Genomic DNA, 17,251 nt, shown 5'->3' with positions numbered 1-17,251 from the left:
GAACATTGAAATTGCTTTAAGATCTATGGAATATTAACTTGTAGATGATATTGTATTTAAAAACTACTTAATACATATTAAAATTGTCTATATACAATTATTAATTTATTCAAATCTATTGCATGTATATATTCATATTTCATTATTATATTCACATTAAGGTCATCAGTATAATATGACTTAAATGGTTTAAATAAACACTTTACACTTATTTAACGTATACATTTAATTTCAAGGAAATATTTAAAACAATGACATTCCATTTGACTACTCATCTAATTCAAAATCTAAATTTGTTTATAAGTACCTTCCTTTTTGCCATAGTAGTAAATAAACATTATAATTCGTTTATCAATCGTTAACTATGAGGCCAACACATTTAAATTTAATAGTCCTTGATAAAATAACATAAATAATTCTTTATGTATTTGACAATGTTCATTTAATTCTAAATAATATATTTTCGTTTATCCAAAATACTGCTGACACAAATCCACTTGAATATTCTGACTTAAGTATTGTTTGGAATAAACAAAATTGGAGAAAATTGATTATTGGGGGTTGAAAGTTGAGTGAATTTAATATAGCGGTGAGAGTGTTATCGACCACTCCCCTTTGATTGTTGATTTCCCTTGAGACTTTATGACTTTCGGTTCAAGTAACTGCGCACTGGGTAATAATAGTAATTTACGCTGTACTTTTTGATGAAATATACTAAGCGACTTGCGCATGTTAGTAGAAAATTCAATATTACCTACGATATTTTTAAGCATTATAAACTACGAAAAAAACATTAAATATATAGAGGTTTAAGGTTTATACTTTTTAACATCTATAATAATTATCAAGAGATATCATAGATTTTCAAACGTAATTGTTTGATCCGAAGGAAGAAACGATTTGTTAAATTATCAATATATATTATATTGGTTGTTAATTCGTGGGTCGCGACCTCTCATGAGGGTTTCAATATATATTCTATGGGGTCGTTAACTAAAATGGTAAACTGAGAAAAATATTGACTGTGATCAAAAATCATTTTTAATCGGTACCTAAGAGTGCCTACCTTGATGTTTATTTAATAATATATTGTTGGGAATAGTGGATCGTTTATCAACATAGTTTTATATATCAGTGGGTCTATTCTATACTTATCGAACACTAAAGTGATAAATAGTATCAAACTTAGGGTAGGTTTGTATCAAAATATTAGCACTTATTTTAATAATTACACGAAGTTGGTTTTTATTGTTGCAATAAGTGCGATATTTTAACAGCAGCAAGATATGTGCTGTTAAAATATAGCACTTATTGCAACAATAAAAACCAACTTCGTGTAATTGTTACAATAAGTGCTAATATTTTGATACAAACCTACCCTAAGTTTGATAATATTTATCACTTTATCACTTTAGCGGTCGATAAGTATAGAATAGACCCAATGATTAACTTTATTTAATATCAACTTCATGAATAATAATATACAGAGTTAATATAACAGATTACATTTTGTTATGCGACCGTTACAACAGACCTTCGAGTACTTACTAATATCACGCCGTTCACACAGCTGAAACATTACGACAGTAATTAGTATTAATTAGTATTTAGCATTGGCGCGTAGCCAGTGCCATAGTTAAACACGTATTTATTTTATTCTTATATTATTACTTATAATATTTAATTATGTTGTTATATTAGACGGCTATACATCAACATATATAGTCTATATCAGTGTTTCCGAAAGTAAACGATACTACCCCCAGTAACGTTGAAATGATCCTGAGGAGCATTAGTAGCCTCACAATCGATTAGGGAGCATTTAATATACATAATGGGATGACGGAAGCAAGAAGAAAGCATAAGAAAGCATTAGACAACCTGTTCGACCATCTTTCATATGCGATAAAAATAGGCCGGATTTATTTATTTATTTATTTATTTATTTATTTATTTATTTATTTATTTATTTATTTATTTATTTATTTATTTATTTATTTATTTATTTATTTATTTATTTATTTATAAAAAAGAGTATTACGGCATTACAGCTTTTGGCCAATGCGCCATAATACATAATACATACAAATATATAAAAATATTTTAATTACAAATAACAACTAATATGACAAGAAAGTGGAAAAGACGGCATGTGTAAATATTAAAGAAATATGATAATATATACAATTATAAATTTATCCTATTTAAAACGTCTACAAACATTATATAATTAATAAAAAACAAATCAACCTTTATGGTGCCATCAAATAAGCTAATTGCACGATACACAGCATCATGAAACATAACATCTGTCCTGCGACGAGGTATCTTGAAGACCGTGGAGCTGCGAGTGATATTGGTGGGAACATGAAAATTAATATTTGCCAGTATATGCGGATTGTAAATGAACCCACGAAGAAGTAAAAAGAAATGCTTTAAAAGAACAATCACTCTTCGGGTAGACAGGGATTGCATTGATAGCATACCCAGAAGAAAACGAGTCGGGAAATTCATTTTATTGTCATTATCATAAGGAAAGAACCCGTATGTTCTTAAGTAGAGAAATCTAAGAAATCTATTGTGGACTCGATCCAGCTTAATTGTGTGCATGAACCTATTAGGACTCCAAATAATGCTGGCATATTCAAGAATACTCAACACAAATGATACGTATAATGTACGAGTACGTAGCACTCGGACGTTTTCGAATGATTTTGAAACCCTCATAACAAAACCAAGCATTTTGCTAGATCTAGTACTGATGTTAAGAATATGCTGATTGAAAGTGAACTTTGTATCATACAATACTCCCAAATCTTTTATCTCCGTTACCCTACTCAATATTATACCAGACAATGTGTATGGGAACAATAAGGTGTGCCTTGAACGATTGAATGAAATAATATTACATTTGGAGGTAACAAATTCAAGTTTATTTAAGATAGACCATTGCGAGATAGCATCTAGGTCAGACTGCAACATCGCACAGCATAATGGGGTTTCAATAGTTCGAAAAAGTTTAAGATCATCTGCGAATAGCAAACAAGAAGAATTGGTTATAACTTTGACAATATCATCAAAAAATATTAAAAACAAAATTGGGCCAAGATTTGAACCTTGAGGAACACCAGAGTTTGTTCTAAAAATCCGCGATTCATTCCCATGGTAATCAACAAATTGACGGCGATTTTTCAAATAAGAAGCAAAAAAACATATTATACTATATGACGCGCCAAATGTACAAAGCTTTTGTAATAAAATATCGTGATCAACACGATCAAATGCCTTGGAAATATCTGTGTACACAGAATCAACTTGAATTGACTTATCCATAGAATTTGAAATAAAATTATTATACACTATAAGATTTGTTACTGTGGACCGCCTAAGTCGAAAACCATGCTGCGAATCGGAGAGGCGAGAGTCTATTTGACGGTTGATGTTTATATGTAATATCGATTCAAATAATTTACATGGAGCCGAAAGAACTGCTATTGGCCTATAGTTAGAGATCTCTGATCTAGATCCCTTTTTATGAAGCGGCCTTAGGCGGGTTATTTTCCATGCATCAGGAAAAGTGCTGGATGCTATGATTAAATTAAATATATGTTTAAGCGGAAAGGATATATGTTCGTAATAGCCCTTAACCACATAAGGTGGCAAGCCATCTGGACCAAATGAACTTTTGGGAGACAAATTTGAAAACCCATATTCCATATCTTTCTTGTCAAAAGCTGAGATTTGAATATCTTGCGTTGCAGACGAAGGACCAGCAGAATCGGGGTCAAGTAGCGGTTCTATTGAGCTATAAAGTGATTCAAAATGCTTAGCAAATGCATCAGATATAACATGGCTCTCTATAGGATCATTATTCAACGTCATCATGGCATTGTCTTTTGTAGTACTACTGGAACTAAGCGAATGAATATATTTCCAAAAACAATTAGGATCTGAAACAATATTTCGACCAATCGATGTTAGATATGATTTGTGAGCCGAAGAGATGTCACACTTCAATGAGTTTCTAAGACAGGAAAATTTACTATAATCTGCAGTCCGTCTATGTTTTTTCCACAGTGCATGATAATATGCCTTTGACCTTAGATTATAAATAATTTCTGGCGTAAACCACTTAGGATATGAGTACTTCGGTAGATGAACGAGCCGGCGAGGGAAACGGGAGTCCAGACTATTATAAAATTTATTATAAAAAATAGTTAATGCCGTGTTTACATCAATTTGTTCATATAAAGAGGTCCAATCTGTAGTACTCAAAGAATTATACAGCGCTAAAAAATTTCCATTTGAAAAATTCCATTGCGGATTATGCCTATTCAGTGGAGGAATCGACGAATCATTTCTGTGCGATACATGCTTAAAAGATAAAATTGTGCAAGTAGAGGGATGATAGACATCTTCAGGAACGAGAGGCTCATCACACGCGCTGACCACCGTGCAACCAACGTTAGATAGCACCAAATCAAGCGTCCGACCGAGACTATTTTTCACAGAAGAAAATTGTTTTAAAATAAATAAATTATTAAAGCTGGTATAATCAGATTCAATTATACCAGCGGAATACAAATTAAAATCTCCCAAAATAATTAGTTTTTTGTTGGGCAGTACCAAATTTTCTATTATGTGAAAAAAGTCACTGTATGTAGTCGCTGAGCTGCCGGGAGGGAAGTATACAGCGGCCAAGTACAGTGAACAAAAGTTAAAATTAACTTTACACAAATTAAAATCAAAATCATATTCAGTTAAATTTGATCTGGTTGGATATAAAGTTTGTGTGGATAATGCTACCCCATTTCTAATTGCCAGCAAAACGCCCCCACCTCGTCTACCATTTCGACGGTCTGTTCTATGCACAGAATATTCACTTCCGAACAGCTCATTGGCCGATATGGTGTCGTCGAGCCATGTTTCGCTTAGAGCAATTATCGATGGTTGGGCACACAATATACCCTCTTTAAATGTATTTACTTTAGTTTTTAGGCCTCTTACATTTTGATAATAAATCTCGCATGACCGAGGTGCGGAAGTATTTGAATGATGCTTATTATAAGCGAGTCATGCTGAAGATGGGTGAGGGATTTCAATTGAGTAGTCCGTCATTGATCGCTCCCTCTGCTCCGCATACAGGCGAGCCGGACATGTTGCACTATGGGTCGGGTGGTCATATGGCCGCTTGTGACGGCGGCAGGCAACGCATTTTGGTGAAGCTTCCTTCACGGGGCAGTCCGCACGGTCGTGGCCTGGTTCTGCACAGTAAGAACAGGTGACGTCTTTTGCCGAGCATGATTTGGCCATGTGCCCATATAAGTGGCATTTATTGCACTTGGTTACCCCTAGATAGTTCTGGAGTGGGAAAGAGTCCCACCCCATGTACAGTCTGTCATCTGCAATGAGAGCAGACCACACCGCGGCAGGTACATACGTGATATAATGGCATCTGTCAGTCCTGGGACCCGCCTTGTGGCTGAGGCGTACGGCCTGGTAGGCCTCCTCAGATAGACCCGTTTGCTCTCTTGTAGAGTTGTAAATTGCCTCCCGAAGCTGGGGTTCTGTAGTGGAAGCCGGCATATTAAAAATAATAATGCGAGGCTGCTTTTTTCCTGCAAGTTTAACACTCAGAGCAGTCTCTGAGGTCTCCAGAGCGCTGACGAGACGCTTGGCCTCGTCCTCAGAGCGGGGGTGTACGATAACACCTCCGTTTCTGACGTTTCTAATTTCCGTTATTTGTACCCCAATATCCCTGGGGTTAAGGGACTTCTTGATGAGCTCTCTTGTCGTTTCCGATCGTTTTTCTCCTTCTCCCGTAGGGAAAAAGAGGACTCCAGGCCTTGGTGCTAGCGGCAACAGCGAAGGAAATGCTGACCCGGTGACAGCAGGTGCCGTGAATGGCGCCGCTGCCGGACGCTGCCGCCTTCCTAACGCAGTAGCCCAGGTGGTATCAATAGGGGGGGCAGTGATGGTAGGTTCCTTGTTGATTTGTAATGTGGCAGTTTTGAGAGTTTTCGTCTGCTCTCTTAAATCAGCAATGACCAGGTTTTGATTTTCAATGCTTAATTGCCTATCACGAAGTTGAATCTGCAGGCCCTTAATCTCGCATTCCTGCGCTACGACTTTTATCTCCAGCTTGGCCATGCACAAATTCTGCCTTCCAACAGCCTCGGAAAGGCTTAGTAGGGCATTATGTAGCTTATCTTTAGAGTCAGCCCTAAGGGAGGAGTGCACTTCATGTAAGCACGTTTGTATGTCATCATAGATGACATTATTTTCAGGCTCGGTTGTGGTGTCCGATACTGCTGAATCTATAACGACGTTGCTGTCGCTTTCGACATCCGACGTACTCGGGGGTGCAGGCTGGTGGCTTCTTTGTTTGGTTTTCTTTTGCTTTGGCTCTCTTTCTCCATCTTCAGCAGTAGAGGCCTTATCTTGTTGTGATTTGGGGCTCTTCGGCGAGCGTTCCTTTTTTGACCGCTCGCGTACGCGTGTTCCAATTCCTGAAGCAGTTTTTGCAGGGCCTGGAATGTCCGGTAGCGATTCCCCACGAGGAGGGGTCCGTTTGAGCGGCATATTACTATGCCTTTGCTGCCAATATGATTTAAATGTCTGAACGGTTGCTACCTTAGGATTTTGCAAGATCACTTAGTTTTACCGGAGTGTAGGTCATTATAACTAAACACAAAGTGCGATATTAAATTGTTGCCTTAATCCATAATAATAATAAGAAATTACAAAATTACAATATTAAACTATCCCGTTTATTTATTAACTACAAAATCGTTATTATTAATAATTATTATAAATATAAGATGAACTAAATCGAAACAATTTGTACAACGTTAACAAATTTTTATGAAACACCAAATATAATTACTAGCTTAACACTAATTTAACGATTTATAATGATCGTTTATGAGCGAAATAACTAATTAAGCAAAGCAATTATTTGTAATTAGACGGCGACATAAATTTATTGAAAACACGTCTGTTCACGCCGAAGACTCAACACTCTCATATCATCGATATTAATAAAGTCTTCCATACCAGTGTTCTGCAACTGGTGGTCCGCGAGTTGCCTAGTCAAATTATACAAATTTAGGGAGGAAAATGGTTAAAATAAATATTGATGAAATCATACATACAAAAATTTCTTGTGGAAATGGGATTAAAAAGTAATGGTTGTATTGGTGTAAATACTGATGATGCTGCACGAATGACTAGATGTCATTCAGAAGTAGTATCTCGTAATAGAAAAATATTTCGCCCAGTGGGTCTATTTTATACTTATCGACTGTTAAAGTGATAAATACAACGGCTAACTAGGGTAGGTTTGTATCAAAGTATTAGCACTTATTGTAACAATTACAATAAGTTGGTTGTAACTGTTGCAATAACAGCACCTCTCTTAGCTGTGATAAAATTTAGAGCGAGATAGACAGTTTTGACTGTTTAGACGGCTAACTTATTGTAACAATTATAATACCTCAATACAAATATGTAATAAATACTATCACTTTGTCACTTTAGCGGTCGATAGTCGCCTTGTGTATAGAATAGACCCGCAGATGTGATTTATACACACTGTTTTTTTACATCGAGAATAACTCGCTTCTAAGAACTTGGCACCAGATCTCTCTGGGGTATTGATTCAAGCAGTTAAAATAAAATTGAAAATAACATTAAATCAAACTTCACAAAATTCATGACTTTTCACAGTTTTATGTAAAGTAATGAATTGTTTTCATATTGCACTTTTTACACACAACCATATTCGTTGTTATTCATGGGGGTAAGTACTGACACGACTCATATAGATGAAAGTTGAAAGTGGAATGTTTTTAAAACAGTAGCAATCAACATTTTTCAATTTGATAAAACCTAGTATACATATTTTATTAACGAAAAATATTCAGGAACAAAAAGGACCGTTGGCCCAGAATGAAACCATTTAAAATAATTACAAGATAAAAATACCTTTTTATGTACAACGTTTTTAAATTTTCTGTTGAATCATATAAACTTGACTTGACTAGCTTAAACGATCAAAAAAAATGTACTTGATAGAAATACTTAATAATAAAATGTCATTTCATATTGATTTCCATAGTAACGCACGTATATATTATTTATAATAATTTAGTTACTAAGACCCCCTAGCAACCAATAATGGTATCGAAATAACTTTTCATACAAAACAGAATTAACTAAAAATGAATTCAATTCTACTTAAAGATGGCTAAAAATATTTAAAAAATATATTGGCATCGTGTTCTGATATATTCTAAAAGTTTCAAATGTCTAGCTAGTCGGGAAGTTAGTTAAAAATCGATTACAAAATTTGTACCGGACAAACAACCACCGGACAAATAAGAATACGACCTAAGGAAAACGTTGTAAAATGGTCAAGATGCGCGTTTAGGAGGGATCGAGATTCCGGCGCAGGCCACAGGGGCTAGAAGCATGGAGGGGTTAAAGGCCGAACGTGTCCATGCTTTAGAAACTCCAAATGGGGACCTTTGTGTGAAACTAACCTGTGATGGAGTCACTATTTACGTTTGTGTTGTATATTTTCCTCCAGTCAGTGACGTGGAGGTGTATAAATTTTTTGTTGAGAATATGCTATCTAGTGTCATCTTGATTGGAGACAGAAGTATTATTGTGATGGGAGACTTTAATCTAACTTCAGCGCGCAACAGTGAAAGGGTCAACAGTGACCTGGAATTTATGTGCGCTGTTTTTGGATTTTCTCAGTACAATGATATTTCTAACTCTAGTAATGGGCTTCTGGATAGGGTATTTAGCAACATCAATTTGTCAGTTTCCCGATGCATGTTCCCTCTTGTACGGGAGGATGACTATCATCCGACTTTGGTTTTTGTGCTCAGGTTTTGGTCGACTCGCCAGCTACGAACTGAAATACCCTCACATGAAACCGATCGGTGCAGGGGATGGAAGTTTGAAGGTGGAAACTTCAAGCTACTTTACTCATTAATGAGTGAAGTGGATTGGAGTGAGATGCTCGGGATTTGTGATTTAAATGAGGCGGTACAATTCTTTTATAATACTGTATATAATGTGTTTGATGAATGTTTTTCAAGGAGCTCGCCATGTCGTGGTGGAAGGCGATACCCGAGGTGGTTTTCTCGAGAGATTATTGGAGACATTCAGATCAAGCATTGCAATCACAAAGCTTGGAAGGCTGAGCATGGTCAACGCGACTATGAAATGTTTAGCTTTTATCGCTTGAGAGTGAGGTAAGCTGTTCGAATGCCCTATCGAACATATATGGAATCGGTAGAAGATTGCATTCGTGAAAATCCCAAATCGTTTTGGGATTATATTAAATCATTAAGAAGGGATGGCGGATATGCCGATTCGATGAGTTGGAAAGGCGAAGAGGTGACCGGACATGGAGTGGCAGAAGCATTTGCTGGTCACTTCAGGTCTGTCTACGCAAGTAGTATTCCTTATTTGGATGTTGCCTCCACGTCGAGACAGCCATCATGCGGTGCCCATTCCATTGATATTTTTTCAGTTGATGAGAGGGATGTGTTAAAATTTATTAAAAAACTAAAAAATACTCACTCTTTGGGACCTGATAACGTCCCTACATTTTTTTTAAAGGGGTGTGTTGATTTTGTCAAAGGCCCACTTGCATATATATATATATATAATCTTACAATGGAGACAGGTATCTTTCCGGAAACGTGGAAGATGTCGAAGGTTACTCCAATTCATAAGAGTGGTACAGAGTCATCAGTGGAGAATTACAGGCCGGTAGCTGTTCTCTCTGCACCAGCAAAAGTTCTTGAGATGATCATGCACAACATGATTTCTCCAAAAATTGAGTCATTTATAATAAATGAACAGCATTGATTTAGAGCAGGCCGATCAACGGAAACTAACCTGATGGTATTTACCAATTATGTGTCATCGGCACTGGATAGAGGCTACCAGGTTGACTGTTCTTACAATGACTTCTCGAAAGCATTTGACAAAGTCGATCATGATGTCCTGATGGAAAAACTCCAACTTATTGGATTGTCTGATCGATTTTTGAAGCTATTCGGGAGTTATTTTAGGAACCGTCAACAATACGTGTCGTACGGTCTTTATCAGTCACAGACCTTTTACACATTTTCTGGTGTCCCTCAGGGCTCAAACTTAGGGCCGTTGCTGTTCACGATTTTTATAAATGACATAGCATTGGTAATAAGAAATGCTATGTTTTTGTTGTTCGCTGATGACTTGAAACTCTTTTTGGAGGTTGTCACCTTAGACGATTGTCGTCAGCTTCAACTTGATATAGATAATATATTAGATTGGGGCAGGCGTAACAAACTAGAATTCAATATTGATAAATGCAATATTTTGTCGTTTACCAGAGCCTCAAAAGTGTTGTTTTTCCAATACTCGATGCATGGCAGAGTTCTGTCACGAATATCATCTGTAAGGGATCTTGGCATTACGTTTGAGAGTAAACTGACATTTATTAGCCATATAGTTACCATTTGTAACAAAGCTCTTAAAATGTTGGGCTTCGTCATGCGTACTTTCCGGGTCTTTTCGGATGTTACGGTATTAAAACTTTTATTTAATTATTTAGTTCGAAGCAGACTTGAGAGTGGGTCTATTGTTTGGGCACCGCATCAGTTGAAGTATAGCCTTATGGTGGAGAGGGTTCAGAAGAAATTTTTGAGACTCCTTATAGACTATCCATGGCTTTATCCAACTCTCTTAGGCATGCTTACATACTGCAGTTTGCAATTTAGAAGAAATCTTTATTTGGCTACGTAATTTTTTCGACTTTACGAGGTATAAATGAGAACTCTACCATTCTGGGTAGTATTGACCTGTGTGTTCCTGATAACTATCCTAGAAATAGAGAACATCAGTTGTTTATTCTCCCAAGGTGCAGAACCAACCTGCCACTGGTAATGCCAATTGGGAGGGCGATAACTATGTTCAACGAAATTGCTTCGGGTGTTGATATATTCCACCTACGCGAGGATGAGTATAGGTGGACGTTGTTTTATAAATTCTTAAAATAGCGTCTGCTTAACTCATCCGGTGTACTTCCTTGTACCTATCTAATTAATATTTTTGTATGTACATATTTCTACTGTTTAATAAGATACTATCTATCTCTTTTTTATGTAACACTTACTGTTTTAAGTATACTTCTTTGTTTCTATATGTCATGTTGTGAACGTCCTAAACTTATAATTTGTAGTGTCCACAATATGTTAAAAAATAAATTGAAATTGAAAATTGAAAATTGTAACTAAGCTGAGCAAAATAAATTAGCAACCCTAAATTCTGTTTATTGCCAAGTGCGACTTAATTAATCCAGATAGTTGTGCATTGCGCTCTTAGACTTAGGTTTTTCTTTCATCATCTCTGTATAAGAATACTCGCAACTATTTTATTTTGATTGGGGTGAACTATTTTTACTTCATTGTATAAATAAACTGTATTATCCGAATAGATACGACGTTTTAGTTGCTTAATCTTTTTTAGAATCAATAAAGAGAGCTTATTTGACATTCACTGCCCTTGGGTGTATTTTTAAAGCAATATTTCTTTTTCAATCCGTAGCATAAAAATATCAGCGGAAAACTTAAATTATCGCAACTAAAAAAATCTTTATTAAGCGTTTTATCAATTTTAAAATCTTTCATCGAAAGATAATACGTAATGACTTGCGAAGTATTTTTTTTCGGAAATTTATTTTTCCGGTCCTTGGTGCTTCGGGGGTTGCGCACGCGATGCCAAAATAAAGTACCCATGGAAACAAAGTGACGAAGCGAAATAAAATGAAAAAAATATGTTTTATTATATTTTCTTTACAATAAGAAATCTTTAAAATCTACATCGCGCGCCATAATCTAGATAATATTTTTTTATTTACCCACTGATATGTTCATAACTTGCCATCCCCCATACTATAAGTTGAACCTCTCTTAAACCTTTAGCCCTATCGCACATATAAAGTCAGTTCGACTACGACGCGAAGATAAATCAAAACGGCCGATAATTTTTAACTATATTATTCTGCGCACACAGGCAGCACTATGCCGGAACAGTGACGATACGCGGCAAAGAGCAGTATTTTCGTATGCGCCGATGCAAAATTTTGCTATTCAAAATGCGGTGCTATTTCAAATCAGATTCAAATTATTTATTTTATAATGAACATGACAAATTATAAATACAAAGCATTCACCACATGAGATAAAAAATATGTTAAAACATTGAACTTAAAATAATTTGAGTAAATAATAAAAATAAAAGTACACGGAAGCACACCGAGTAAACTAGGTAAATAGACCGTGTCTTAAAAACATATAAAACAACGTCCAACTAAACTCACCTCACGTAAGTGGAACATATCAATATCCGAAGCGATTTAATTGATTATTTATTGCCTACTAAATTGGAATTACTAATGACAGGTTAGTTCTGCACCTATATATAAACAACGGATGCTCTAAGATAACTTACTAGCAAAGACGCTCGTCAGTACTACCAAGAATGTCAGAGAGAGAGAGTGCGATAGTAAATTACAATACGTGTGTGTTTTTGATTGACGACAAATTTGACGTGTTGTAGTTCGTGGAGTTTGTATGTGCGACGCGGCTTAAATGACCTTTCGACATTATAAAATAAGACCTAGTAAAATCACTAATGCTTTGCATATAATCACTAATATATTCGACCGAGTTTAGGAAAAAGGGCGTAACCCTCACAGAACAAATTTTACAGGAGAGGCAAAAAAACGTTTTTTGAGAAATTTTAGTTTAATATATTTGGTGCATAGACATTGGGTGCATAGACATTGGGTGCATGACGATTGATGATTTGGAGTAATATATCGAGGGTATACTGACAGAAAGCATTATCTCATTAAAACAGGTTCTGAGATAATCGCAAAAAGGACTTTAATTTTTTTTTCAAAGCGTTCTCTCACATGGATTGTTTTATGATTTAAAAACATTTTTTCTACATTATAAAAACTAACCTTTATGGCAAACACAATATACAACATGTTACAAGTCCTGTATTTTGTATAAGCAGAACGCATCAGGTCATTATCGTGCTTTCTATCAGAATAAAAAAATAACAATATGATTTAATAATGTTTCTATTTTCTCACCATTATATCTTATGCCTTTGTGCGTTCTACCAGGACGTAGAGCGTAAAATTTTATACATTTTGGCATTTAAAACAGAAAAACAGCAAAAACTGAAATAATGCGTTCAGTCAGTATACCCTCGATATTTTCGATCTAATAATAATTAAAGAAGTTATTGCAGAAAAATCATTAAAATTGAGGATAAATGCTTTTTTCCATAAATTAAAAAAATAATTAATCTCAATTAAAACCTGAATTTAGATAATAATTCAGCATTTGCGGCTTACTTCCTTTTTATATAACGTGTATTGTGTATACATTGTTAATATACATTGTTAGTACCTATATTTTACCATAATTAATAATACTCGCGATGCCGTGTGCTATTTTAAACTGCGCGTTGACGACCGGAGCTGCAGCTGACTTGGAATGCAGTACTTGCAAATTATCCTTCCATCATCAGTGTATCGGATTACCTGCTTCAACATTCAAAAAAATGACCTCCAGCACCCGATCAAAATGGAAGTGCGCTAGCTGCAGTAAGTGTGACGCCACTAATACCCCTGCTAAATCTGTCGTCGGTTCACAGAAATCACATGATAATCCCAGTTTGACTGACATATTTAATGTAGTTAAGGGCATTCAAATTGATATCTTGGAATTTAAAGATCTAAAAAAAGAAATTTTAGACATAAAAAAATACTTAAATTTTATGGACGAAAAATTCTTGTCCTTCGACAAGAAGTTTAAAGAACTTGAAAACAAAATTAACAAAATAAACAATTTAGAAACCCATTTAGAAGCGGTCAAAATTAAATTAAATTACCTTCAAGAAGAAAATAACAAAAATGCTCAGTGGGATCGTCTCCTTAATGTGGAGATAATTGGAATTCCAGAAAGAAAAGACGAAGACCTCCGTAAAATTGTCTCTATGCTAGGGGCCAAAATCGGAGTAGCCATTCCTCCCAACGATGTCGATTATGTCTCAAGAATTAAGCAATTCACGCCCGTTCCAAACAGACCCAACCCAATTATATTAAGGCTTTGCCGTAGAGATATGAAAGCTGAAATAATATCGGGAGCGCGAAAATCTAAATCCGGTGGAAAAATGCTACATTCTGCCGATATCGGCATTCCAGGATCATCACTCCCAGTGTACATTAACGAACATCTGACTAAACAAAACAAAATACTGCTGAAACTTACTAAAATCTGGAAAAACGATACCTCCCCGGCTATTTGTATAGCAAAAGAAGAAGAATTAGGGAAAATGAAATAAACTATACAATGAAACTCACCTTCGTGAGCACTTCACTTTTTATTAATCTTGAGATACTGAGGAATATCATATTATTTTGTGTAATTAACTTTATTGGTGCAACGATATATTTTTATTTAACTATTTATTACTTAAGTTATCTCAGGCTCTGATATCCAAATTTATTATCAAAACGTACGTGGAGTCCGCACGAAGACGCACGACTTTTTAAATAGTGTCCTTAACTGCGACTATGATATAATTTGTCTTACTGAAACTTGGCTTTTGGACAAAATTAGGGATCACGAGCTAATTGACTTTAGGTATAACATTTTTCGCCGAGATCGCGATTATAAATCAGTTGGGAAAAAAATGGGTGGTGGTGTATTAATCGCAGTGAAATTGGAATTCAGTGCATCCCTTCAGCCTCAATGGAATAGTAGTGCTGAGGATCTTTGGGTCACCCTGAAGACTGAAAGTCTCGCTAAAATTATAAATCTATGTTGTTCCTACCATCCACGCGGAACCGATTTTAAAACCAATCTTAGCGCGCACTTGGAAAAAAGCTCTACCATATATCATTCTCATACTGATGAAGTTTTTATTATGGTAGGAGATTACAATCTTCCAAATTTAGACTGGACATCATCTGATGACGTCAACTATCTCAACCCTGATTACAACATTGATCCGTTCTGTACCAGTTTAACTGATTTTTTATCCTTCACGAACATGCATCAATTTAACTCTAATTGTAATATTAATAATCGTATTCTTGATCTTGTAATTTCTGACATTAGTAACTGCGTGGTTACCTCGTGTATTACACCCCTTACTCCAGAAGACGCACATCATAAATCCCTTATTATTAATTTTAGTATAACCAAAAAGAAAACGTTACAAGCGGCTGTTCGTGAGACATATTTATTTAAAAATTGCGATTATACCAAACTCAAAAAGGATCTCTCTGCAGTAACTTGGGAAACTATTATGTTACCAAACATGAATATGGAAGAGGCATCGGCTTGTTTCTATGCTAAACTTTGGGAGTTAATTGATACTAACGTACCGAAAAAATGCATAACTCCAATTCATCGTTATCCTCCCTGGTTTTCCAAACCCCTAATAAAAGTTATAAATGAAAAACTAAAGTATCATAAGAAATGGAAAAAGTACAGTAGCCCCATAGATTACGATACATTTGTCATTTTAAGAAAAAGGCAAAAACGCCTTGCTAAAAAATGTTATGAAGACTTCATCTTACGGGCAGAAAAATCCATTAAGCGAAACTCAAAATCTTTTTGGTCATTCGTTAAATCCAAATCCAATGGGTCCAATATTCCCGGTGAAATGCTCCTTGATGAAAAAATTGTTTCGGATGGCAAATCTATATGTAATTTATTCAACGACTATTTTAAATCTGTATTTATTCCGTCATCCTTACAAACACCTGTTTTGCAAGATGTTAGCACTATGATAATTAATTCAATAATATTCACTCCGTCATCAGTTCTTTCATACATCAAAAACATAGACATAAATAAAGGCGCCGGTTCTGATCGTATTCCTCCCATTTTGATTGCTTCTTGTGGAGAAGAATTGGCCTCCCCATTATCAATTTTATTTAACTTTTCTGTTAAAAGCGGATGTTTTCCTGATGTATGGAAGAAAGCATTAATTACTCCAATATTTAAAAGTGGGGACAAAAGCGTCATTACTAATTACAGGCCGATATCCAAACTTCCTATTTTCGGAAAATTGTTAGAAAAGATCATTTCCGACCATATTTTTGCAGCTCTACGTAACTTCATCACACCAAATCAACATGGTTTTTTTAGGAGACGCTCCGTAGAAACTAACCTACTCGAATTCACTGATTTCATACTTAATTCAATGGGCAGTAAAACACAAGTGGACGCTATATATACGGACTTTTGTAAAGCTTTCGACAAAATCAATCACTGCATCTTACTTAAAAAACTCAGGGCCCTGGGGATTCACGGGGATTTATTCCGTTGGATTTCTTCATACATCTCAAATCGGTCGCAAGCTGTTGCAATTAAAGGATTCGTCTCCAGTTTTATACACATTCCATCTGGAGTACCGCAGGGATCCCACCTTGGTCCCTTATTATTCATCTTATATATTAATGATATGAGCACCTGTTTTCTTAACTCACAATTTTCCATCTATGCAGATGACACAAAAATATATAAAAATATCTCTTCAGTCGATGATTGTATTGAGTTACAATCCGACTTAGATAGACTGTATAGATACTGTCAACTGAATCACCTTTATCTAAACGTCAACAAATGCTCGTCAATAACATTCTCCAGAAGTATGAGCCCCGTCATCACAACATACAAACTAGGAGTCGAACACTTGAAACGCAGCTCAAAAATACGTGACCTGGGTGTTATAATGGATAATAAAATGAATTTTAACGCTCATATCAATGAAACCATCAATAAAGCATTAAAATTACTAGGTTTTATCCTTCGGATCTCTAAACCATTCAGATCACCTGATGTTCTGAAGGTTCTTTACTTCTCTTATGTTAGATCCTTAGTTGAGTATGCCTCTGTCGTATGGAATCCACAGTACGTTACTTATATAAATCGGCTCGAAGCGGTGCAAAAGCGATTTCGCAAGCATGTTAATTTTAAAGCCTACTGTTATGATTTATCTAATTCTACTTCGACCGCTGCAACTTTTATGGTACCATCTTTGGAAAGTCGACGTTCTATATCTGATCAATATTTTCTTTTTAAAATTATCAATGGTTTTGTTGACTCGCCAAACCTACTCGAAAGGGTGGGTTTCCATTGTCCATCAAGATTTA

General features: G+C 35.5%; 1 protein-coding gene across 1 annotated transcript in view; it reads right to left on the bottom strand.

Moving 5' to 3' along the window:
* Positions 1 to 4,850, bottom strand: part of LOC147070089 (kinesin-like protein KIF19) — a 32,933-nt gene extending 28,083 nt beyond the window's left edge. The window contains exons 1-2 of the mRNA XM_085949909.1: positions 4,807 to 4,850; positions 3,649 to 3,805 (exon numbers count right to left, since the gene is read on the bottom strand). Coding sequence (XP_085806035.1) covers positions 3,649 to 3,805; positions 4,807 to 4,850 — 201 coding nt within the window. The remainder of the gene's footprint in view (positions 1 to 3,648; positions 3,806 to 4,806) is intronic.
* Positions 4,851 to 17,251: the final 12,401 nt, after the last annotated feature.

This window comes from Rhyacophila brunnea, unplaced genomic scaffold (genome assembly GCF_057557595.1).
Source record: "Rhyacophila brunnea isolate RB1 unplaced genomic scaffold, BYU_Rbru_1.0 scaffold_22, whole genome shotgun sequence".
NCBI classification, from domain to species: domain Eukaryota; kingdom Metazoa; phylum Arthropoda; class Insecta; order Trichoptera; family Rhyacophilidae; genus Rhyacophila; species Rhyacophila brunnea.
The sequence above is the reverse complement of the archived record's forward strand: the minus strand, read 5'-3'. Positions and strand labels throughout refer to the sequence as shown.